Source organism: Nannobrachium achirus (genome assembly GCF_963921795.1).
Source record: "Nannobrachium achirus genome assembly, chromosome: 24".
Classification (NCBI taxonomy): domain Eukaryota; kingdom Metazoa; phylum Chordata; class Actinopteri; order Myctophiformes; family Myctophidae; genus Nannobrachium; species Nannobrachium achirus.
In genome coordinates, this window is record NC_137831.1 from 44777054 (window position 1) to 44803585 (window position 26532).

At 40.6% G+C, this 26532-nt stretch overlaps 1 protein-coding gene across 1 annotated transcript in view; it reads right to left on the minus strand.

The window, feature by feature from the left end:
- Nucleotides 1–15023, minus strand: part of LOC308280326 (NACHT, LRR and PYD domains-containing protein 3-like) — a gene marked incomplete at both ends in the record, with an annotated part of 17911 nt that extends 2888 nt beyond the window's left edge. The window contains 10 exons of the mRNA XM_080720588.1: nucleotides 3352–3401; nucleotides 4213–4383; nucleotides 4694–4864; nucleotides 5079–5249; nucleotides 5464–5634; nucleotides 8374–8701; nucleotides 8810–10273; nucleotides 11628–11684; nucleotides 13996–14292; nucleotides 14942–15023. Of these exons, the coding sequence (XP_080576714.1) occupies nucleotides 3352–3401; nucleotides 4213–4383; nucleotides 4694–4864; nucleotides 5079–5249; nucleotides 5464–5634; nucleotides 8374–8701; nucleotides 8810–10273; nucleotides 11628–11684; nucleotides 13996–14292; nucleotides 14942–15023 (2962 nt within the window). The remainder of the gene's footprint in view (nucleotides 1–3351; nucleotides 3402–4212; nucleotides 4384–4693; nucleotides 4865–5078; nucleotides 5250–5463; nucleotides 5635–8373; nucleotides 8702–8809; nucleotides 10274–11627; nucleotides 11685–13995; nucleotides 14293–14941) is intronic.
- Between the last annotated feature and the right edge of the window lie 11509 nt (nucleotides 15024–26532).

Below are 26532 nucleotides of genomic sequence, written 5' to 3' on the forward strand. Positions count from 1 at the left end.
AAGATCCAGCCAGTTGGACAATTCCCTACGAAATTCCAACAGGGCGTCCGATTATCTCAGACTGCGGATCTGAGACTTACGGTACGGCTGAATTCATAGAATATCACCTTAACCCCTTATCCATAAGACACAAGAGCTATATTAAGGATTCTTATCATTTTGTGGAAATAATAAAGAACATTGTCATTCCAAAGAATGCGATATTATTTTCGATAGATATTGACAGTCTATACACAAAAATTGACACAAACGCAGGGCTACAAGCCATCAAGGACATATTGCGGAAATACCCGGACAGAAGGCGACCAGACAAAGAGCATGGAAAAAAAAATTAACAAAAAATGATTTCCAATTTAATGGCAGGACGTTCCTCCAGATCAGTGGAACAGCGATGGGCAAACGGTTTGCCCCCTCACTGGCCAACATCTACATGGCATCCTGGGAGGAATCAGTAATGGAAAGATGTCCACTCAAACCATCACATTATTACAGATACCTGGATGACATATGGGGCACATGGGAATACACCATGGAGGAATTCCAGGATTTTATTACAATCCTAAACACACATCACAGAACAATAACAGTCAGATATGTCAAAGACATGACACAAATTGATTTTTTGGACATCACTACATACACAGGTAAAAATGTTGACACAACCGGAAAACTTGACCTGAAAGTATTCTTCAAAGCTACGGATACACACGCTTTATTACATAAGAGCTCGTTCCACCCACCACACTGATTTTCAGGAATAGTCAAGTCACAGCTACTGCGCTTTAAACGGATTTGTACCCCAAAAAAAAAAAGACTTTGAAACAGCATGTAAAATTCTTTTCAAAGCCCTAAGGGAACGAGGCTACACAAGAACTTACCTAAGAAAGGCCTACAGCACCTTTGAGGAGGTCAAAATCAGAGACCAGAGACCCCTTTTAGCCTTAGTAACAACTTATTCCAGCCAAAGCATTTTGGCCAACAAACGCCTGAAAAGCTACTTTGAAAATAGGCAGAACAATCTACTACAGGATTACAAGATAATCTCAGCCTATCGCAAAAATACAAATTTAAAGGACTACCTGGTCCGTAGTAACTTGAAACAAAGTAACAGGGCTACAAAACCAACTCCAAGTTATTTTAGCTCACAGAAACAAATTATAAATAGAGCAAACAGAAATGTAGTTGGAATTAAACAAATTATACCCTACAACACACACAATGTGATATACCTTATCACTTGTGACATTTGCAAACTGCAGTATATTGGAGAAACGGGAAACTCCATAGCATGCAGACTTAACCAGCATCGCTATAATATTAATAACCATAAAGAAACACATTTACTGATTGTAAAACACTATTTAACACATGGGATCCAAGCCCTTAAGCCTGGTGTGTGGTCTAGAACACAACAGAAACAGGACTGTTGGAGAGAGGAAATTCCAAGAACAGGAATGGATCAAAAGACTAGATACTAGATACCCAGGAGGGCTAAATCTATAAATGTTAAACACTCTACCTACACAATCCCTAACACAAAGGCCCCCAATGCCTTTGTGATTAAACAACAATGAGCCTACTTGGCCTTTGTCATGCCTAGGGAGTGGGTGCCACAACACACCCTAACCATAACAATGACCCAAGTGATGGACCATTATCACACCTGGAATCCTTTGTTATGCCTAAAACAGAGGACTTGGGGATTAACACAAACTCAAAAAATTTCGATTTGAATAAACCTTACAAGCCTTGTCATACTTGAAGTAAGTGGTCCTGACTGTCATACAACAGTCAGGACTACTTAATCTCCAAGGAGACCTTTTGAAACCTATTGAAATGTAAAATGAATAGAATGAGAATTATCATGGCATTTATCGATTGCATCCACCACGGCTTCGTAACTCGCGCTGGCCCGCTCTAAGGTCCGCTGGCCTTCGTGCCGCTTGCAATGTCATGGACAATAACTGTGACATCTATTATTGGTGAGAATAGGCTAAAATGTTTTGGAATCTTTCTTAGTTTCAAAGAATGGCGCGTGCAATCATTCTCTCGGGACTGGGTACATTAGGGAACCACAAACAGTGTTTCTTGATGTGACAATCCCGATTGAACTCAAAACTCTCTACCTAAACCTATAACCCTAATCATAGCCCTAACAGTCTCACACATAAAACCCACAGGACATAAACTACAAGATGACCTGTATGATTTTATGAACTAGGGGAACCAACCCAATCTAAAATTGCAACATTCTTTCTTTTTAAAAAACAAGATGGCGAAAGCACTATTCTCTATACTGCATCTTAGGCATTGACTTTGCCTAGGACAATATATTGAAGTCTTCACTCCCTAACCTAACCCTAACCCTGTGTGTGTGCGTGTGTGTGTGTGTGTGTGTGTGTGTGTGTGTGTGTGCGTGTGTGCGTGCGTGTGTGTGTGGTGACAGAATACATAACTGTGTTACAAGGTGGAGAAAGACCATGTGACCTACTGTAACATAATGATATTCTTTGGGCGTGTCATCACATCTCCATACCGTCCGAAACCCAACTTTTCTTCAGAGAGTTCCGACTTTCCTTCGTGCAGATTTCTGAACTCTAATTCTGGGTAGTGCTTTTCAGAAGTTGCTTATGACGTCATTTTCTAGTTGAAACAGACCTTTCTGAGTGTATGGACAGGCCTTTAACCACTTTCATTGTCACTTTTGTATTGCAAAATAGCCGATCTACAAGCTCACAACGTGACCCATCGAGTTGTGAGCTTGTAGATCTGGTAAATAGTTAACTATATGAGGCGTCTTACTAGTATGTACAATAACTATTAACACAATTACTGCCTTTTAATCTGAAGGGATGCTTGGTGCCTTGGTGCCGCGCCGTTTCCTCCGTAGGCCGCCGCTATTATTTTGAAGGGCCGGAAGGGGGTTGTTTTTGTTTTTTTGGATTATCACTTGACGGCAACGATTACGTCATCTAGTCACATGACAGTGTGAGTCCAGAAGAGAATCATGGCTGCGCCCAGCCGAGTGTATTTGTGTACATTATACAGGCCATGTATAATGTACAATGTCTCTTTTGGAGTAAATGAAGTCTCATCAACCTCTTCACCAAAACATTTTCAGCGTATGTTCCTCCCAGAATAGGAATATTATTAAAACCCACATCAACTTTTGCTTCATAGAGAAGTCATAGAGAAGGTACATTAATTAAAGTAATTAAAGACCTATTTGTTCATTTAATTACTGATGATTATGATCATCTAATCTTCATTCACAGTAGGATGTTAATGAGTGAATGTCACATGCTGTTTGTGCTGCTTTGATTTCATGAATAAAACAGAATAAACACTTACACCACTTCCTAACACCTGGTTTCAGCCTCTTCTCTCCACCATGGTCCACACTGTGGGAGGAAGAGAGACAAAGTCAGGCCTTCATAGTCTATAGCAGAGGTTCTAAAACATGTTTGTCTCAAGGTCACCCTGTAAACAACTTCATCCATAACCCATTTAGACTGGGAACATATTATTACACATTATTTTGTGCTTTAACTATTGAAAAATAGCAGATATACAAGCTCACAGCGCGGCACCAGGTGCCCCGCTGCGAGCTTGTAGATCTGCTATTTTTGAAAATTTGTGCAAGTCTTTGAATATTTGAAATCCTATGTTTTTTTTTTTTTAAACCTATGTTTCTATGTCAGTGGTGTTCAAACCTTTTCATGTGAAGGACCCCAAAATGTATTTGGTCACGGACCCCCATCTAAAAATATTCAGTTCCAGGGACCCCCAGAAGCAACATTTACAAATGTTCGCTTAAAAATACATACAAGATTTGCACACGTTTTCACAACTTTTCAAAAACTTTAGCTATTTTTCAATAGCTAAAGTATAAAATAATGAAGGCCCCTCCACCTTGGGCCCTGGTAATTCAGTCCCACTGAGTTACATTATTTTCTCAAATACATGTGACCCTTTACAGTCTGTCAGTCAGCACAGACATGGTAGGCATCAACCATGTTGTGATGGAGTGGAGTCTCTTCACATTTAGAACCAGAATTCATATTAATGTTTAGAATTGATGAAAGGGACTCTTCAAACTGTCTAGGGCACAGAACAGTTGAAAAGCCCTGCTATACAGCATCAGAGTATGATTTCCCTCCTCTAAACCTACTAGAAGCCATTGGCACTGAGTGGCAGCGTGTCTTTCCCTACCTGAGAGTCTTCAATCCCCAGGCTGGATCCTCCACTCCAGCAGAGAGATGCTCCACACAGTCTCCCAAGTGATTATAGCTCAAATCAAGCTCTTTCAGGTGGGAGGGGTTGGATCTCAGAGCTGAGACCAGAGCAGAACAGCCTTCGTCTGAGACCATACAGCCTGACAACCTACACACACACACACACACACACACACACACACACACACACACACACACACACACACACACACACACACACACACACACACACACACACACACACACACACACACACGGTTATTGTGTTTGAAGTCTGTCAAAAGTCATTTGTATTTTTGGTTAATCAGTGTGTGTGTGTGTGTGTGTGTGTGTGTGTGTGTGTGTGTGTGTGTGTGTGTGTGTGTGTGTGTGTGTGTGTGTGTGCGCGTGTGTGCGTGCGTGCGTGCGTGCGTGCGTGCGTGCGTGCATGTGTTCTGTACATGTTCAGGAATACTGACCTGAGTGTCTCCAGTGTACAGTCTGGACTCCCCAGTCCAGCAGAGAGTTTTTTCACTCCTGAATCGGTCAAATCATTGTTACTGAGATCAATTTCCTTCAAACTAGAGGAGTTGGAGAGAACTGATGATAACTCCTCACAGCATGTCTCTGACAGGTTACAGCCACTCAGCCTGGAGAAACATTAGTGATGAAATAATTTATTTTAGTGATAAAAAAACATGACCATGTTGTCTTTATTTTTTTTTTTTCTGTAAAAGAAAGTTAGCACAATGTAACAGACTTTGTCTGCCTCCCCCTAAAAGTATATAAATTAGACAGGCTAATCTCCACATGTATCTAAACCAGGATATGAATGGTGTTCTGTACATGTTCAGGAATACTGACCTGAGTGTCTCCAGTGTACAGTCTGGACTCCCCAGTCCAGCAGAGAGTTTTTTCACTCCTGAATCGGTCAAATCATTGTTACTGAGATCAATTTCCTTCAAACTAGAGGAGTTGGAGAGAACTGATGATAACTCCTCACAGCCTCTCTCTGATAGGTTACAGCCACTCAGCCTGGAGAAACATTAGTGATGAAATAATTTATTTTAGTGATAAAAAAAACATGACCATGTTGTCTTTATTTATTTTTTTCTGTAAAAGAAAGTTAGCACAATGTAACAGACTTTGTCTGCCTCCCCCTAAAAGTATATAAATTAGACAGGCTAATCTCCACATGTATCTAAACCAGGATATGAATGGTGTTCTGTACATGTTCAGGAATACTGACCTGAGTGTCTCCAGTGTACAGTCTGGACTCCCCAGTCCAGCAGAGAGTTTTTTCACTCCTGAATCGGTAAAATCATTGTTACTGAGATCAATTTCCTTCAAACTAGAGGGGTTGGAGAGAACTGATGATAACTCCTCACAGCATGTCTCTGACAGGTTACAGCCACTCAGCCTGGAGAAACAAACGTTTATGGATGAAATCAATATGTTTGTGTTTTGTTTTAAAGGGCCTACACCATGCTTTTAAAACTATATTTTTTGTATAAATATATGCTCAAAATTGAGTCTTAGACAGGTTTTAACCCTCAACAAACACTCTGACCATTCTTTTTGTTTGTTCTAGCTCTACTATAATGAGGCTCTCCAGCTGCAATACCAAAACGGCCTCTGTTTGCTCAGGGCATCTAGTGGGGTTTTTCCAGAAAAAAAAGAAGTTTTTTGAAAAAGAAAAAGTTTTTTGAAAAAAAAAAGTTTTTTGAAAAAAAAAAGTTTTTTGAAAAAAAAAGTTTTTGAAAAAAAAGTTTTTTGAAAAAGTTTTTTGAAAAAAGAAAGTTTTGAAAAAAAAAGTTTTTGAAAAAAAATATTTTTTGAAAAAAAAATGTTTTTTTACTCTGCATTGCATTTTTTTTGAAAAAAAAAAGTTTTGAAAAAAAAAGTTTTGAAAAAAAAAAAAAATGATTTTTTTTTTTTTTTGACTGAAAAAAAAAAAACGGGAAACGAGAGTGACGTCACTCTCGTCAACTCTCAGAACAGCACTGTTCTGAGAACCCGTGGAAAGCTTTTCATCTCTGTCTGCCCAAAACCAGAGAAAGACACAACGGTCAGAAATAGGACTTTGTGAGGATAGAAGGTGCCAGTGGGACCCCAAAAAAAGGTTTTAAAATAGAAAAAGTGAAAATTCATGGTGTAGGTCCTTTAAAGAAACATGTAATTTGTAAATATTAATTCATACCATATATTATATTAACAATGCTATCATTATTGTGGGCTCGCCTGTAAGTGCTATTATTTTTTACAGCAATCGGCCAAATGGCGCTGTAGGAAGCCTTCGAAAGTGCGAACTTTGAACAGGTATAGCTCATGCATGAGCTCATTTTATGCAAATTATTCTTCTGCCTCTAAGTCATACATGCAAAGTTACACGTTCATGGCATTTGGCAAAGATGTAGAGGGTTAGTCAAAGTATCACTGAAACCCTGAAGCACTGAAAGCGATTGAAAATTTAAACTTCAAACAGGCATAAGTCATGACTCGTTTCGTTTGAGGACATGCAACTTGCTTACACGCGTGCTTTGACTCAAGCGGAAGACATCTGTGTCTTTGTCAAATCATGAACACAGCCTGCGATGTGCGTGAAATCTTGCAAGCACATTCCCACTAAGTCAAGGAACAGATGCCACCCTTCTCACATTGACCTGTTATATCGCCACCAGCGGGTCAACTTTTGCATAACACATTTTTGGAACAAAATGCCTCAAATCATGCATGCAGCGTCCAATTGCGTCAGTAACATCAAAGAGAGCACTGGCTGCGATATTGACATTTTGTAATTTTACTAGAAAGTCGCGCCGCAAGCGGCGCTCCTGTCTATCCCCCCTCGCCACGTTGTTAACAGGAAAAGCTCTGTGAATGCATAGCAGGATCCAGGCAGAGGTGGAACATAATTCGACGGGTAACCAAATGTTGTGTAACTGGCTTCACGTTCGGTGGAGAACACGACACACCTCCCTCTGTTGTAATTCGATACACTGCCCTCCGCTCACTCTCTCTACTCTCTCTACTCTCCACCCCCCCATCCTCCCCTTACTGACTGTGCCTGTGAGGGGCACGTGCCTCTCTCTCTCTCTCTCTTTCTCTCTCTCTCTCTCTCCACGCGCGCTTCTGCACTCTCGGAGGGGCTGCGCTCTCTAGGGGCTGTGTGTGTGTGTGTGTGCGTGTGTGTGTGTGTGCGTGTGTGTGTGTGTGTGTGGCTACGCCCCCCTCGGTTGAAATTGGATCCGCCGGTCCCATAGCTGGGAATGAGCCAATGGAGGGCGGTCACCATGGCGACGGGGGGCGAATGATAGAGTTAGGGGCGGTATTCCTTACGTCCTAGACGACTACCTATGAGTTGAAGTCGATGTAAAGGGGGCGTGAATGGGCTTGGAAGTGGGATGCGGCAATAGGAGGAATGTATATATAAGATAGCCATTTTTTTTGGCTTGAAGCGAGCCCACAATTGTTTCGAAGGAGCAATATTTTCTAGTTTTACCATTATGTTGTCATTTCCATTCCATAACATTCTTTGCAAGTCTATCTGTCTGCAAGTCTATCTGGAAAATACATTGTAAATGTTCCTTCTGTTTTTTAAAACTCTGTTGTGCATGTACCAGCATAAAGACTCTCAAGCGCATACACGCGCTCACACACGTGTGCGCGTGCACACACGTGTGCGCGTGCACACACGCGTGCGCGTGCACACACACACACACACACACACACACACACACACACACACACACACACACACACACACACACACACACACACACACACACACACACACACACACACACACACACACACACAGTTTAGATTAGTCTATGTTGAACTAGTATAAGAAGACTGTTGCTGATTTTAATGAACTTTCCACTTAAGCTCTCTGGGAGGTTACAGACAGTGTTAACCTCTCTATTTTGGGCATGTCATAATAAATGATACATTTTCTTCATTTAAAAAAAATTGAAACTTTTTCAACAATAGCAAACATAGCAGATCTACAAGCTCACATCACATGTTGTGAGCTGTAGATCTGCTATTTTCACTATTTGTCATATGAGGAATGCTGAAACGGTTTAATGCTTGAATTCTCTTTCCTATAACAGAACAATGATATAATATATTAAATGTATCCAGTTATCAGTGCACTTACACTGCTCTACTGGAGGCCTTGACCAGTGGCAGCAGCCCCAGGAGAGCCTCCTCTGAAGCTTGGTATTTCTTCAGGTCAAACACATCCAGATCCTTTCCTGATGACAGCAACATGGCAGCTATAGTTGACCACTGAGCAGGAGAGAGTTTCTCTGTGGAGAGACTTCCTGAACTCAGGGACTGTTGGATCTCCTCTTCTAGAGAATGATCATTCAGCTCATTAAGACAGTGGAACAGATTGATGCTTCTCTCTAGAGAGGGATTCTCCCTGATCTTCTTCTTGATGTACTCGACTGTTTCCTGATTGGTCTGATTGCTACTTCCTGTGTCTACCAACAGATTGATGCTCTCTGGAGATGGATTCTCAATGACCTTGTCTGTTTCCTGATTCTGATTCTTGTTGTACTTGACAGTTTTCTGATTGGCCTGTGATCTACTTCCTTTCTGTCCCAACAGTCTTTGTAAGAGACTCTGATTGGTCTCCAATGAGAGGCCCAGCAGGAAACGGAGGAACAAGTCCCAGTGTCCATCTTCACTCTGTATGGCCATGTCTACAGCACTCTGGTAAAGGTGTTTGATCTTAGATTTGCCTCTAAATAGCTTGGACCACTTGGAGGTTGACAGTAAGTTGACACCATCTTTGATGAATCGGACAAAGACATAAAGAGCAGCGAGAAACTCCTGAACACTCAGATGAACAAAGCAGAACACCTCTTCCTTGTACCACCCACCCTTCACCTCTTTAAACATCTGGGTGAACACTCCAGAGTACACAGCTGCATCTCTGATATTAATGCCACACTCTATCAGGTCTGCTTCATAGAAGATCAGGTTGCCTTTCTTCAGCTGTTTAAAAGCCAGTTTTCCCAGAGATAGAATGGCCTTATCCCAGTCAGCCAATTTCTTATCTTCGTCATGATACTTCAAATTGGTCTGTTCAGACTGAACATCCATGAAACGGAGGTACATCTCAGTCAGTGTTTTTGGGAGTGATATTTTCAATGCTTTTTTCAACATGTTCTCCAGAACTGAAGCAATGATCCAACAGAAGACTGGGATGTGACACATGATGTGGAGGCTTCGTGATGTTTTGATGTGTGAGGTGACTGTTCTGGCCTGGTTTTCATCATCACTGAATCTCTTCATGAAATATGCGTCCTTTTGAAGGTCTGTGAACCCTCTAACCTCTGTCACCCTGTCAATATAATCTCTAGGGATCTGCAAGGCTGCTGCAGGTCGTGTAGTTATCCAGATGCGAGCAGAGGGAAGCAGGTGACCACTGATGAGGTTTGCCAGTAACACGTCCACTGATGTTGGCTTCGATTCATCAGTCCAGATTTCCTGGAACCGTAGAGGAGACCGAAACTCATCTAGACCATCAAAGATGATCAGAACTTTTGAACTGTTGAAACTGGATATTCCTGCTTCCTTGATTTCACCAAAAAAGTGATGAATTAGTTCCACCAGGCTGTAATTCTTCTTCTCTTTCAACATCAAATTCAGCTCTCGGAAAGTGAATGGAAACACAAAATGGAAAATGTTGTTGGCTTTGTCTTCTATCCAGTCCAGAGTGTACTTCTGAGTTAAGACTGTTTTGCCAATACCAGCCACTCCCTTTGTCATCACTGTTCTGATTGGTTCATCTTGTCCAGGTAAAGGCTTAAAGATGTCTTCTAATTTGATTGGTGTTTCTGGTTTGGCTGGTTTCCTGGATGCTGTTTCAATCTGTCTGACCTCATGTTCCTGATTGACCTCTCCCCTCCCTCCCTCTGTGATGTAAACCTCTGTGTAGATCTGATTCAGAAGTGTTTTTGGTCCTTCTTCTGTGATCCACTCCAGAAAACACTGAAACCTCTCCTTCAGGTTAGACTTGAGTTGTTGACACACAGGATCAGGTATTTCTAAATGGCCAAAGAACAGAACATGTTATGGTAGATGTGGTCCAATGAGAGGACTTGGTCATTCTAAGGTTAAAAGGACATCATGTCCCTTTAGGACAAAGTTGCTTTTCGCCCTTAGGGCGTCTTACTGGTAATAAATAATAGACAAGTAGTAACCAAAGAGAAACATCCTGTACATACCATGTTCTGGTGAATGACTGTCTGGTGATGGAAAAACTCTTAGTGGATAGTCTATGACAACACACACACACACACACACACACACACACACACACACACACACACACACACACACACACACACACACACACACACACACACACACACACACACACACACACACACACACACACCTAGAATGTGAAAGTAATAGTATTACAGTGGAATTACACATCGCCTGACAATGAAAAAGTAAAGTAGGGCATTTTCAGAGAAAAGATTATTCTGTTTTGTTCCTGTTTGTTTTAGGTTTCGTAATTGGTCTCCCCTAGACTCTAATAAAACACTGCTTCATTCATGTCGCCATCATTCATTTCATATCTAAAACCCAGCTTCGTTCATGCTGGTGTGTGAGCTTTCCTTTTGCCTTGCGGTTGGTTGTTGAAAACAAAGTAGAAGATTAATGTGAAAATTAAAATACAATAGCACATAAAAGTGGTCATAAATCCAATTAAGTTGTTATTTTGCATTATTATTAAATGTAAACATTTTAATTAATTTGTAGGTCATGCCAAAATGTGATTTATTTGTTGACTGGATGTTTATGATATGGATTTATTTTGTATAAATTTAAGTAATTCATATTTAGTTTAATAGGGAGTTTGCCCTCTTTAATAATTTAAATTCTCTTTTGCAGTGGAAAACTATTATCTATCATACACGCTCGGAGGACTATTTGATGCTTGAGATTCCACATGTCTCCACTAGGGGATGGAAAGTCAGCTTTCAGGTGTTGTGCCTCACAGACCTGGAACTGCTTACAGGCTTCACTTAAGTATAACTCTCTTGTTCCTCTACTGTAGGTCACTTTAAATCAGATGTCAACTTTGGTCAATCTAAACCGTACTTAATTGTTGATAAATCATGTGATGAAATGTTGTTTTATGCATTTATATATTCTGTAATCTATATTCTTTTTCTTTTCATTGTTGTTGTGTGTTGTGGTGTTGTTGTAATCTCCACACTGATAAAGAGTGTCGCAGCCCTGTGTGTTTTCAGAGAATTACCGTAAATAAAGGTTGAAATGAAAAGTTAAATGTTTTATTATTCTTATTATTGATTAATTAGTATGAGATTTAACTACAGACGAGGTTACATCGTGAACTGCTTAAATAAAGTTCTCAAACTCACTCACCTTCAGGATCACGCTCACGCTTAGACTCAGGTGATGAAAACATCTTCCTGATACGATCTGAGATGAAATTCAAACACAGTGACAACATGACATGACGTACAGTAGCATAGCTGTGTTAAATGCACAGCTAGTCTACTTCCACATATAAAAACAATACTTTTAAAAACATACAGCGAGATTAGCTGTGTTTGAAGGCACAGCTTGTCTACCTCCACATACTGTATAAAAACAATACCTTTAAAAATGTCCCCCACATGTTCTACAACTGTGATAGGATGGGCACAGCTGAGTGAGGTTAGAAGAGCGAAGCCACAGCCAATCAGCGAGGCGCCACAGACCCATGTGACCCATGTAACTTTTTGTGACATGCCTTCATGGATGGAATGGGAGGGAGGAACTATGGGAGGGAGGAACTGAAGTCGATGGGTAACAAAATACTGTGTATTAGTGTGATGGACTCACTGACGGACATGAGGTGGAGGTTTTGATAGTAACTGTGACCTGACGGTCGCAACAAACAATTGAGTGAATGAATTCCACATCTCTAAAGTATGGCATAATCCAGCATATATATTCCACATACAGTACACGTACTGTATAGCATAACATTGAAGGCAGTGCAATGTCTGACCAACTAATGTTGTATGTTATGTGTAACTTAAAACCAGTAGAGAAACTTACTACGAAATATCACCCCCAGCACCAAAGCAACTGCAAGGAGGAGAGCAAAGATAAGGCCTCCAACAATGGCTCCTGTGGGTGTAGATTCGGGTGTAGGTTTGGGTGTAGGTTCAGGTTGAGGTCCTGAGAAGAAAAAAAGGGTTTAATCAATTTTCTAAAATAAACACATGTTCTGCATTTTGTTGACAAATTGGTTAAATAATGGAAATTATTTTAAACACACTCAAGAAAATAACACATTTTCAGAAATCAACTGGTATATCAGTTTAGAAAGAAGGATGATTTTAGGGTAACAGTTCTCATTTTACATTTTTACAGTTCGCAAATTACAATATAGGCTACATTTTGTTTTAATTTCAATGCACTGCTGTATGTTTCCAAAAATAGGCTATACAATTTTTTTTACGTATTTACAACTAGAAGCTGGGCCGCCCTCCGGGCATATGAGATCTCTGTCGCTTTTTGTTTGTTTCTTCTTTAAGCAGAATACCCCACCCTTTAATGCAAACCCCAATATACCTGTTGTCATAGGACACGTTTGACCATCTGTTTGCCTTTGTCCCCACCCTTTAATGCAAACCCCAATATACCTGTTGTCATAGGACCCGTTTTGACCATCTATTTGCCTTTGTCCCCTTATGCCCATATATGGAGATCTCTGCACACACAGTACCGGTTGCGGAAAACTCTGATCAGACATCAGCTCCACATTCGGGCATTCATTTTATGCCCATATCTGGAGAACGCGCGTGCCGGTGGGAAGAACGGTTCTCGAGATACGCGGATTACATACATACATACACATTCACAGAGATTTTTTGTTGACTCATGTGGTGTACGTGATGTCAGAGCCTTTTATGAAGTGATGTCACAATGAGTCAGCGATTGCGCCGATTTCCTCCGGAACAGCCTGATGTCAACAATCAGCCCTGCATAAGGAGATTCCGAACGTTTCGCGCCGCTTCGGGAAAACCGCGCGTCGGGTCGGGTCGAGGCCCGGCACTGCACTCCATGCCACGGCGGGGAACGCGCGTGCCGAATCTGAAGCCGGTGGGACGAACGGTTCTCGAGATACGCGGATTATATACAGACAGACACGCACGCACGCAGACAGACAGAGATTTGTCGCATTTATAGATAGATAAGGCTTAAGTGGTACATTTCTATGAATTTAATACGCATGCACGGCATGCACACACACTGTTATTCAACGTGTTCACATGATATACAGTAGTAAACTACATGGTATACAGTACATACATTCATGATAAAGACTTTAACAGTGATTCAATGTGTTCACATGGTGTAGTAAACTACATACCTTCATGATAAAGACTGTAACAGTGATTCAATGTGTTCACATGGTGTAGTAAACTACATACCTTCATGATAAAGACTGTAACAGTGATTCAATGTATTCACATGATTTAGTAAACTACATACCTTCATGATAAAGACTGTAACAGTGATTCAATGTGTTCACATGGTGTAGTAAACTACATACCTTCATGATAAAGACTGTAACAGTGATTCAATGTGTTCACATGATGTAGTAAACTACATACCTTCATGATAAAGACTGTAACAGTGATTCAATGTGTTCACATGGTGTAGTAAACTACATACCTTCATGATAAAGACTGTAACAGTGATTCAATGTGTTCACATGGTGTAGTAAACTACATACCTTCATAATAAAGATAGTTGCGTTTAGGTTCACTCCGCTCCATGCTGAACTCGTTCTTCACTTCACAAGTTAATGTTTTAACTTTACCATCTTCATCCCTGGTGACAATCAGCCGGTTAGAGTTTGGTCCAGAGTCAGACACCATCCATTCCCCTTCATCTTTCTTCCAGAGATAGGTGACTGGCCCTGACTCTGTGAAGTCCCCACGCAAAGGCAGACAGTGCTCTTCACAGCTGGTGGAGTTAGAATCACAAGGTGGCGGTGCCTTGGTGGCCACCACTGGCTTTGGGACTTTCTCTGTTTTGAGGAAAAAGAATAAAGACAACTTACTGCTGATGTTGTCTCCAGACTGCAGTTAAAACAAAACATGTTGGCTGTGTGATCTTCCTCAGGTAAGGGTTATGGTGCAGATTTGTTTATATTAATTTTCTATAGAAGCAGTGGGTGTTTAGTGGCATCATTACAGGTTGTATGTTTTTGCTTTTCTCAAAGCCATCACGAGGGCCAGACATGACACCGCTGTTCTAGAGGGATTCACATTTTGAAGACAGCTTGCATTTTATCAACACACCCACCAGTGTCAAACAATGTGATTCGCCACTGACATTATGTGTGCTGTTATGTTTAAAAAAGCCATAGTCCTACTGCAATGAGTCACAAAACGCGTTCTTTTCATATGCACCTGTTCTCAGACAAGTTTAACAAAGGTTCTGGTCTTTTACAGCTTTGTAGAATAGAGCAGAGCACCGATTATCTTCAGCATCACAGACTGTACAAAACATAATCTTACCATTGTTACCCTTGTTTCCCATTTTCTTTCTGGATCCCCCACCCACACACATTCTATTAACTAAAACCTCAATTCAAATGAACATTTCTGTGGACAGAACACATTGTATCTTATGATAGAGCCATGATGCACATGATCTTCACAGTTCATACTCACTCATCTGTTTAACCGTGTAAGTCTTGTTCAGCAGTCGACCGTTGATGTGCACAGAGTATTCTCCGCCATCTTCTATGGTCATATTGTTAATGATCAACTGTCCAGTTTCTTTATCCAGTTCTGTGCGGTTTTTAAATGTCCCGTAGTAATCCACAACAGGACCAAAACCCAGATCCCATTCTGCTGCTTTATTGGGTCCATGTTTCCACAGGATGCCAGTGATGGGTTCAGTAACAGAGCTGGTATCTGGAAGCAGGCGAAGGACTCCTTGTGGTGGAATGTAAATCACATCTTGTTGAGCTGTGGAGAGAAGATTATTTCAGTCAATTTGAACAGATAAAGTCAATAATGAGATACAGTATAGAAAGGTTTATCAGCCAGAATAATAATTTGTGTCCCGGCGAGCTTCAGACAGAGTCTTCTGACGGGGTTGGTTGCGCTCAGGTGTTGCACTCTGAAAATAGCAGATCTACAAGCTCACAACACGTTGCGCTGCCCATAACCAGAGCAGGAGTAGATACAGTATACTTTTAGAAGTGGGGGAGCACATCTAGCAAAGTGCCTTTTCCCTCTACACCAAACATACCAGCATGTTGGCTGATGTCCTTGATGAGAATAGCAGATCTACAAGCTCGCAACTGATGTCCCACCAGAATATGGATGCTGGCCGTTCAAGTAGTTAAACTCTTTAAATATTAAGAAAATATTGAAAAAGTAGTTCTCTAACATTTTCATGTCAAGGAGACCCAAACTGAACCAAATGTATTTATTTGAGGACCCCATCTGATAATATATTGTGCCAGGGACCCCCACAAGAGAAGATTTGTGTTTAATAATGGTTCAAACATTTTCAAAATCAATCCAAATTTTCAAAATGTTTCAATATGTATCTAAATGTTTAACAACAGCTGATCTACAAGGTTAAAACTACAGTATTCATAATAATAGTAGCCTACTAAAGTCTATATCATAATCATCACTGTAGCAGCAGTACACCAATGTTACCAGAAGAGGGCAATGTGACTCCACACATAAACTGTTAGCTCCCTTTCTGCACATATACTGTAGTCAACAATGTGACTATAGGGTTGCCAACTCCCAGAGAGAGGGGGGAGGGGGTGGGGGGGTTCTGTGATTCTGTTAAGAGTGGTTCCCCTGACATCAGAGCATGATGTCAGAGCGACAAACCCGTAGAACCACAGACACATCCATAGACACCTAACCTGAAATTGATACATTTTCTATTTGAGTCATACAATATACTGCTACAGAGAAGGTGGGGAAACAATATCTACTACCGTGAGCTCAACTTCAAACTTCAAACTTCAATATCCCATATAGTAATTGTTGGATATATTAATTAATAACTTAAATAAATAAGGATATGGATAAATCCATAACCAAAATAAGACAGAGACGAGCCAAAGATAGATAGCTGTTAGAGTTGGATTGACATTTTCAGGCCTAGGTTTAATATTATTATCAGCTGGAATTCCTCATGCTCTGTGAGGCAGTCTGAGCAGCTGCCTGCTCTACACTGCTCTCCACCAAACTGTGTTCATCCATCACCGATTCCCGGTGTTGCCATTTCAAAACTTCACACGTTCTGTCATTGGCAAGACAGTAGATTTCCAGTGGATTTACAGAACAATGAGCTTGTAGATCAGCTATTTCTGCTATTTTTATGACCTTCTCTGACTTTGAAGTTTAAATCTACCTATGACGGTTTATTCTGCTTTTCAATGGGAATGGAGTGGTTTCTTGACATTTGCAGGTTTCTGCAAAAAATACGCTCCATTCTCCATAAAAAAATAAAAATAATAAAAATTGAAAGGCAAAACAGAAAGAAACCTGTGGAAAAAAATGCATTTGCAGGACATTTTCAGTAAAAGAGCAGTAAATACTGAAGAGATGAAAGTCTGTACTTTACTTGAGTATTTCTCATTTTCAATAATTTTACTTCTACTACACCTCTGGCTGCTGTTCTCTCTCTCCAGGACAGAGCTCAGGAAACAGTAGTGGAGGGAGAGAGAGGTTCAGAAAGGAGCTGATAACCATAACTTTACCTGTGACAGAAGCACTGTAACAGTCGGTCCATAACATGTAGAGATAAATCACCATCCATGACTTCAGAGTCCACAGAGTGACTTGGAAGGAACGATGTGAGACAGAGCGACCCGCCATCTTCTCTCTTCCTGCCCCTCCCTGAAGAGTTACGATTAAACTTTGATGTTTACTGAAATAATACTGAATTCAACTATTCCACAACCTCCGAATGCTACTGTATATAGACTCTGGAACTCTTCTTCCAGTCAATCTGAGTTCACCTGAGGGCGTTGTCACTTCCTCAACACTCATCCAAAGAGTGAACAGTGCTGTAGAGGGAGGAGGAGTTTCCTCTCAACACAGGTGGGCCCTATTATGATCCAGGTCTTATGCCTTATGCCTTAACTTCTTTGCCTTTTTTACTATTTTGTTTAAATATTTCAAATGGCTGATCTGCAGGTTCACAACGTGCAGATGTAGATAAGCATTTGAAGTATTTAAAAATGTTTTTCAAAATAGTGAAAAAAAGGCAAAGAAGTTAAGGCATAAGGCATAAGACCTGGATCATAATAGGGCCATGTGTTGAGAGTTTGGGAGAGTGAATTTTTTGCAGGTCGTTCAGTCCGAGTGTATCAAAAAAGCAACTGGGTTAAGGCAGCGGAAGCTTGTGATTGGCTGCGCTGAGGTGACGAAAGTCTGGGGGACGGAGATGCACCTAAACCTAACCTTAACCCTAACCTCAGTAAAACTAACGCTGGTGAATGCTAACCTGGTGAATGCTAACCTGTCGATGCTGGTGAATGCTAACATGGTGAAATGCTAACCTGCCGACACTGGTGAATGTTAATCTGGTGAATGTTAAACTGGTGGGAACAGTGTGCTTAACCGAGGTGCATTTTTGATACACTCGGACTTAAAGGGATATTCCACTTTCAACAGGGAAACAGAGGAAGGGCTTCTCTCCCCACACACACCCATTGTAACTTCAAACGTCATTTTAACCATGATAGATTCATTAAAAACACCCATTATTCTTTCTGGTGACTCATACTACCCTCCTAATACTTGAGCAGGCCGTGTTTTTCTTTATTTTTAATAATTATTTGGGAAAATGGAAAAAATGAAATACAAATAATTATTATTAAAATTAAATGAAAAATGTTATTGAAATAAAACAAAAAACACGGTCTGCTCACATATTAATATGAGTCACCAGAAAAAAGAATGGGTGTTTTTAATGAATCTATCATGGTTAAAATGAAGTTTGAAGTTACAATGGTTGTGTGTGGGGAGAGGCCCTGGGCCTGGAGGGCCTGTTAACATTTACATCAAATATCTAAATATTGAATCAAGCAAATTAAAAACTGTTCAGGGTGTTCATAAAAGCCTGATTAGACAATACAATTACCAAAAGTTTTTTGAAAGTGAAATATCCCTTTAAAGACCTGCAAAAAATACTCTCCCTTGAGAGTTCAGTGAGGTTTTCAATGCAATGGGTCCCGGGACCCAGGGATGGTGTGTACACATGTGGTGTGATGTCATACTGATGCGGAGATATGAGCAGGGCAAAGGTGTGACGTGTGACGTGTGACCGACGGACGGTGGAGGTTTTCATAGTAAACTGCTCCCTGACGGTCGCAACAAACACAACAGTTCTTACACCTGCATTAAGCTACTCTGCATCACACTTACTGTAACACCAGTAAGACTCCCTAATCGGGAGATAAGCGACCGTTGGTCGCTTATCTCCACAAATAGGCCAAAAGTTTGTTTTACCAATTATTACACTCTATGTGAACATTTACATCAACAAATCCCAAGTACTATGCAGAACGACCCATTTCAAGTTTTTAATGTACAACAATATTTAGAAAATAGGTCTACAAGCTGACAGTCCTCGTCCCTTATATTCCCATAGGTTATATGGAGATCTCAGTGTTTGTCAGTCCTTGTTCATTTATGCCCATATATGGACATCTCTATATCTACTGTAACAGTCCTTGTCCCTTTATGCCCATATATGGAGATCTCTTAACTGTAAGTCCTTGTCCCTTTTATGCCCATATATGGATATTCCTGATGTCATCAGTATATGAACATATATGGGCTTTCTGATATGCCCATATATGGAGATCTCTTAACTGTAAGCCCTTGTCCCTTTTATGCCCATATATGGATATCCCTGATGTCATCCGTATATGCCCATATATGGGCTTTCTAATATGCCCATATATGGAGATCTCTGTATCTCCATATATGGGTATAAAAGGATACTTCAGGTCTGACATCAGGTTTGTTTATATTGGGTTGCTAGGTTTGACATCACAAACTCTATGGGCCATCTGACCTAGAAATCTATATTTGGGCATAGATGACTCATCGTGACCTCATCACACGTCGACCGCACGTGTGACGTGCGGTCGACCGCACGTGTGACCGACGGACGGCCGGTGGAGGTTTTCATACTAAACTGCGACCTTACGGTCGCAACTAAACTGCGACCTTACGGTCGCAATGATTGCAACACGTCATATTCATAATCACAAGGAAATGGAAAGCTTCAACCATACTAGATATCTACTAGTACTCAGGGCGACATGGCCACCTGGCCAGTGATGTACCGGTATAGACCCCTGCATGATAGTCAACAATGTGATGTCAGAACATGCCCATATATGGGCATTCCCAGATATGTGCTTAATATTGATGACATCGGGACAGGGATCTCCTTTTATGGGCATAAAACAGACAAAGGACGTAATTAATTTGCAAGTGTGACTTGTGATGACATTAGCGATCTCCATATATGGGCATAAAAGTGAAATCAAGCCAGAGCGTGATTCTGTTAAAGGAACGCAGTGTCCTCGTGTCAATTGCATCCTGGTGTGTCAGGCAGTTTCATTCTACATTCTTATGCTTTCACCACAGGGTTCAGTGCTCATATTTATTCATTTCATTGTTTCTGTGGTACTTATTAGAAGCAGCTTTGTTCTAAACATATGTGTACCGTTGTAACCATGGTAACCCAATGGACGTCTACAGCATGTTTGGGTCATGTGACCTGACTCCTATGTGCACACGCACGCGCGCACGCACACAAACAGTTGATTCACCATTGACAGGAAACAAACACTGCATTTTCCTTTTTTTAATGATTGAGGATTTAATAAACATTGATTATTTACAAGGAGATGATAATAATACTGTATATGCATTACACCCTTATTGCTCTTGCCCCCATACTTGGCTGTGGCCTTTTTACCTAATACGTGTATGTACAATCTGTAGTAGATGGATAGTCCATCCTAGCATAAAAGTGAAGGGTTCCTATTTTTGCGACCCTCAGATCGCAGTTACTATCAAAACCTCCACCGTCTGTCTGTCAGTCAGTCTGTCCGTCACGTCACACTTTTCCTCACTTTGTTTTTACTCATATCTCCGCCACCGTTGCCCCGATCCATGCCAAACTTTGCACACACCCCTCATTTCTCACATGGCCCTTTGCTAGCGCCACCATGTGGCCGATTCTTTCAAAACACATTTTTGGACGCTGCTCCTACAGATTTTGCCCTAAAATCACACAATGCTGTACACAGTATCTCTACAGTCATGTCATCAACATGCATCTGTCCCATTTAGCGCCACCATCAGGCTGATTTTTGCAAAACACATTTTTGGACACTGCTCCTACAGATTTTTCCCTAAAATCACGCAAAGCAGTACACAGTATCTCTAAAGTCATGTCCTCAACATGGATCTGTCCCATTTCCCATATTCACTCCTGATTGGCTACCGTTGCCTTCTAAAGTTTGCAAATGCGTCTTGGGTTTATTTTTTTAAGTGTGGAGATGGATACCTTGAACCCCACTTGACAATCTTTGTTTGAGTTATTATGTATGTATCTTTAATAAATAATTGTGGCATATTGTTTGTTATTACTACATTTAGGCTATTTAAGACAGGCACAGCTGAGGCAGCACATTTCCTTCCCGGAATCGACCAGCTGCCTTAGGACCCGGAGGTGTAGCGCAGCACAGAAAGTTGCAGATCTACAAGCTCACAGTGCATCACAGTGTGACGCGATGTGAACTTGTACATCAGCTATTTTTGATCCTCACCATTATGGCACACTGTGCACAGGAGGCTAAATAATACTACACTTTTAGATCTGTGATTCTGCTCATTAAAGGGATAGTTCACCCAGTTTCTATGGATTACTCACCCCATAGAGACTTGAATTCATGGATTTATTTATTTACCAGTAAGACTCCCTAATCGGGAGATAAGTGACCGTCAGGTCGCATACACAAACTTTAGAAGGCAATGGTAGCCAATCAGGAGGGAATATGGGAAATGGGACAGATCCATGTTGGTGACAGGACTTTAGACATACTGTGTACCGCTTTACGTGATTTAAGGGCAAAATATTTAGGAGCAATGTCCAAAAATGTGTTTTGCAAGAATCACCCTCATGGTTGCGCTAGAAGAGGGCCATTTGAAAAAAGGTGGAGGTTGTGGTTTGCCAGCCAAGGAGTGTGTGTGCTCCTCCTTTTCAGTGTTTTTCTGAGGGCGTAGTGTACTGACTGACTGACTGACTGACTGACAGTGGAGGTTTTGATAGTAACTGCGACCTGACGGTGGCAATTATTGTCTCCACCAGCCGAAAGCACCCTGTCCGTCCGTGCGTCCGTCAGTGTACACTGTACATTAACAACATAGTATCTTTTTTTTAACTGAATGGATTCCCATATTGATATTGCATGTTAACTTGTCTTGTTTGATGGGATATTCAGTACTGCACAAAACACACCATCAAAACACACCAGCCATGCCAGCCATGTCTCACTGGAGCACAGCCCAATGCTGAGGTTATGGGTGGCCTCTCTCTCACACACACACACACGCACGCACACACGCGCACACACACACACACACACACACACACACACACACACACACACACACACACACACACACACACACTAGCCCAGCCCCCTTCCCTTTGATCCTTGCAGTCTTGTTTTACAAAGATTCATTTGAATATGAAATGGATTCTGTATTTTAGACAAGGTGTGTAGGGCTATATCGTCTGAAATAAAATGTTAATGTCATCAAAAGCAATTGTACAATTGAATTTAAACTTGAAACACATAACACATAACACATACAATGCCAACACATGCCAGACAACTTTACAATGAGGTCCTTTCACAAGAAGACAGCTGTACTGTGGTGTACTCTGTCCTCCAATAAAGATATTATAGTTTATTAGTTACATAAAAGAATCTGTGTCAATGCCATATCAACTTTTAATGAGCCTGTATCTACAGGCTGTATCTTATCTGGCATGCACCACTCACTCCATAGGTCACTGATAAAACACATTAGATTATGTTATAAACAAGAAATCAAGGTTGACTGTTTCACTGTTACATTATAAACATAACACATGTGAGTACATCATACGGAAGTAGACTACAGGTATGTACTCAAATGGTCAATATTAATTACTGTTCATCAAGTTAAATCAATTTATAGAATGTACATTATTTTTTTTATTTTTTTTATTTATCTATTTATCTATTTTTTAGGGGGGGGGGTCATTTAGTTTTTCTTTGATGACTTTGAGGGCCGGATTGAGATGGTAAAAGGGCCGGGCCAGCCCCCGGGCCTTATGTTGCCCATGTGTTCTAGCATGTAGTTTGTAGCTTACAATCTTTAGATTTTGTAGTCATTATAATTATTCTTATTTTGATCATAAGACCCAAGTAGTGAATGTCAGTCTCCAGGTTTTCTTCAGAATATGTATGAGTATGACAGTTAGCCTATTATTGATTATGACTCTATGGAACATTGATTAGCCCTCTAAGGCCCAAATATAGAAATACTTGAAATAACAAATTGAAAAAAATCAGATGGTGTTGTAGGAGTCCTAATAAGAGGAAAATGTAATGTTTTTTTCAAAAAAATGTTTTTGTAAGGTTTTATAGCCATAAATCATAAATCATAAATCATGCTCTAATTTACATGTGGGGGATATTTTTCACAATAATAACATACATGTTCTAGACATTCTAATGATCACCAAAAAAAATAGTACAGGCATTTTACTTATGTTTTTGTGAGGAATAGCTTCCATGAAAAAGTGAGATGTTGTTCGTCAAAACTCTGGAATGTCAGCGGGTGTGGCGAGTGTGAATGTCAGCCCCTGTGGGGGGTATTTATGGGATGGTGTTTTCCTCTGGTGTTTCAGTCCGAGTGTATCAAAGGGTGCGTTCGGAAATGCGCACCGGGTGGACTGCGCGGGCGTTTATCGTGGGCTTGCCCAGGCCTTACGGCCTGGGCATAAATAGAACGATTGCATTCACCACGGCTTCGTAACTCGCGCGGCCGGCGCCTGCGGCGCTCGGGGGCGAAGAGCAGGACCAAGGTCCGCTGGCCTTCGCGCCGCTTGCAATGTCATGGACAATAAAACGAGCGCACCCTTTGATACACTCTGACTGAATCACCAGTAGAAAACACTCTCTCGGGTATTTATATGCAAATATTGTGGCCAATGGCATTGTAATACTAAACAATAGAATCCAATGGTGATGTTTAGGTGGTAGGGGGAGCTAAAATAAAATGATTTAAACCTTTTTTTGGATAAAATACAAACGTTGTCATATTACAACAGTGGGCCTTAGAGGGTTAGGAGTCTTTGATTGATTGATTGATTGAAGACTTTATTAGAAGTTTACATAGGAAAAGGTACAGTTTCATGACGGTACAGTTCACTGGTACAAGGTCTACTAAAAGGAGATCCAAGAAAAGACTAAGCTTATTTCCATAGGAAACCATTGAAGCATCTCATATAACATTGAATGACAGACGGATAGAACACAGTACTATGCAGTAGATATATTCAGGAAAAAAAAATTGGGGAAAAAAATACTCAAACATTGTATTTTCAAGGACCACCATAAGGACCCCCATAACTCTGAGAGTTACAGCTCTTTATTGTGTTCACTATTGTGTCCATGGAAAAGCCATGCTGGCTTGTGGTGGCCATTTTTGTAATACTATTACTTCTACTCCACTACATCTAAGAAACATATTTATCTTGTGTTACTAGCCTACTGTAGTTACTTTGTAGATTATTTGAATATTACAAAACATACATTAACCACTTTAGCCTTTATACTAGATCTACATTTTTTAAATATGTGTATATTGTCTTTTGAAATGGGACATTCCTTTCATTTGGGTGGACTGGGTTCTGCTACAGATAGAACAGAACACAACTAGCAGTAATCAGAACACGTGTACTGTATATAATGTATTATGTATCAATGTAAATATGGCGCCCTCTCCTGGCTCGGCAAAGAGCTGTGCTTTTTGGCTATCAAGGTCCAATGTAGTCTGTAGCAGAATCCCAGCAGAATCCTCGCTAGACTGAGAAAAACCTCGTTTGATACAAATTGTATCATTAAACTAAACTTAATGGCTGGTGTTATAATACAGTACATGGACCTGTTGATTTGTATTTATCAATCACTGTTGATGTATTGACTTGATAAAGTGCATTGAGGAGTAGAAGCGGGAGACAAAAAAGCCTGTTATATTCCAATCAAGATATTCGAACGTTTTATTTTATCTTGCGGAAATGGCTAAAAGAAAATAGTTTTTCATCAATTCCTTAAGAGTAAAAAGGAGTCTTATCTACCTACTATGTTTAGGTACAGTAGCTTGTAGTGTTTATGAGTTTGGGGCAGGGGTCTTCAACAGGACATCCGGGACCCCTAGGGGGTCCTGAGAGTTACTACAGGGGGGCCACCAAATCCTTGTGTGATAGGATAATTATTTTAAATTAACAACTTGAACCCTCACTTCCAAATTCCCAGGAGAACTTTAGCCAAAAATAGCAGATCTTCAAGCTCTCAATGCCTCGCGCTGCAAGACGTTGAGAGCTTGTAGATCGGCTATTTTCGGCCAATAGGTTTGGTGTAGAGGTAAAAAAGAGCAGACCAAGTCCATAGTGAAAGGTCAAGTTTACAAAATATCAACAAATCAAATCCATGAAAATCTGCATCACAAATGTATAAAATATGTAGAGGGGGTCCCTGCTTCATCTCTCTCTCAGCTAAGTGGTCCTTGGCCTGAACACGTTGAAGACCCCTGGTTTAGGGTGTAAGGTTGGTTTAAACTCTGACAATGTGCTCAAAGTGAAACATATTATTTTACACATTATTTTTATTTTCATTCTATGACACATTGATTATGAGTCCACTATAGTACTGTATGTATGACAGGTATTTACTATGACACTATGATGTCACATTGATTATGAGTCCACTATAGTACTGTATGTATGACAGGTATTTACTATGACACTATGATGTCACATTGATTATGAGTCCACTATAGTACTGTATGTATGACAGGTATTTACTATGACACTATGATGTCACATTGATTATGAGTCCACTATAGTACTGTATGTATGACAGGTATTTACTATGACACTATGATGACACATTGATTATGAGTCCACTATAGTACTGTATGTATGACAGGTATTTACTATGACACTATGATGACACATTGATTATGAGTCCACTATAGTACTGTATGTATGACAGGTATTTACTATGACACTATGATGTCACATTGATTATGAGTCCACTATAGTACTGTATGTATGACAGGTATTTACTATGACACTATGATGACACATTGATTATGAGTCCACTATAGTACTGTATGTATGACAGGTAGCCTATTTACTATGACACTATGATGACATAATGATTTTGAGTCTGGCCATAGCTGAATGGTTAGGGAGCCTGCCTGGGGTTGTCCCTGGTTCGATGCCTGGCCAGGATAGCAATGTTGATGTGTGTCCCTGAGGAAGAGTCTTAACCGCTAATTGCTCACTGCAGCTGGGTTGGGCTGTAAATACTGAATATCCCCTGTGGGAGGAGTAGGTAACTATTATTATTATATTAGTCCACTATAGTACTGTATGTATGACAGGTATTTACTACGACACATTGATTATGAGTCCACTAGTACTGTATGTATGACAGGTATTTACTATGACACATTGATTATGAGTCCACCAGTTCTAGTGGTTGTCAAATGTTTATTTGCAAGGACCTCCGTAACGCTGAGTGTGAACACATGGAACCAGTTGATTCCATGTGTTCACTCTCAGTGTTCCAGACATGTTGTGGTCATTCAGGACAGCTCATTATGTGTTCATGTTAATATTATAGTCTTCTATTTTTATGTCTGTGGCAAGAAATGTCCACCACAGGCCAACATGGAGATGACCCCTGCCTATGTCACATACACTGCATTTATACCAAGCAAGCTCCTGGAAGCATGCTCATTGGGCAGCCAAGTGTCAATCAACTCTAGTCAACTTTAGCAGGGTCTGAAAGGGGGCGGGACTAAATAAAAGCAGGAAGGAAGTCAGTCTGACAGTGAGAGAAACAGGTGTAAACAGAGATGTTTATGAATTCAATAATCTGTTAAATGAAGAGCCAGGGATTAATATCAGT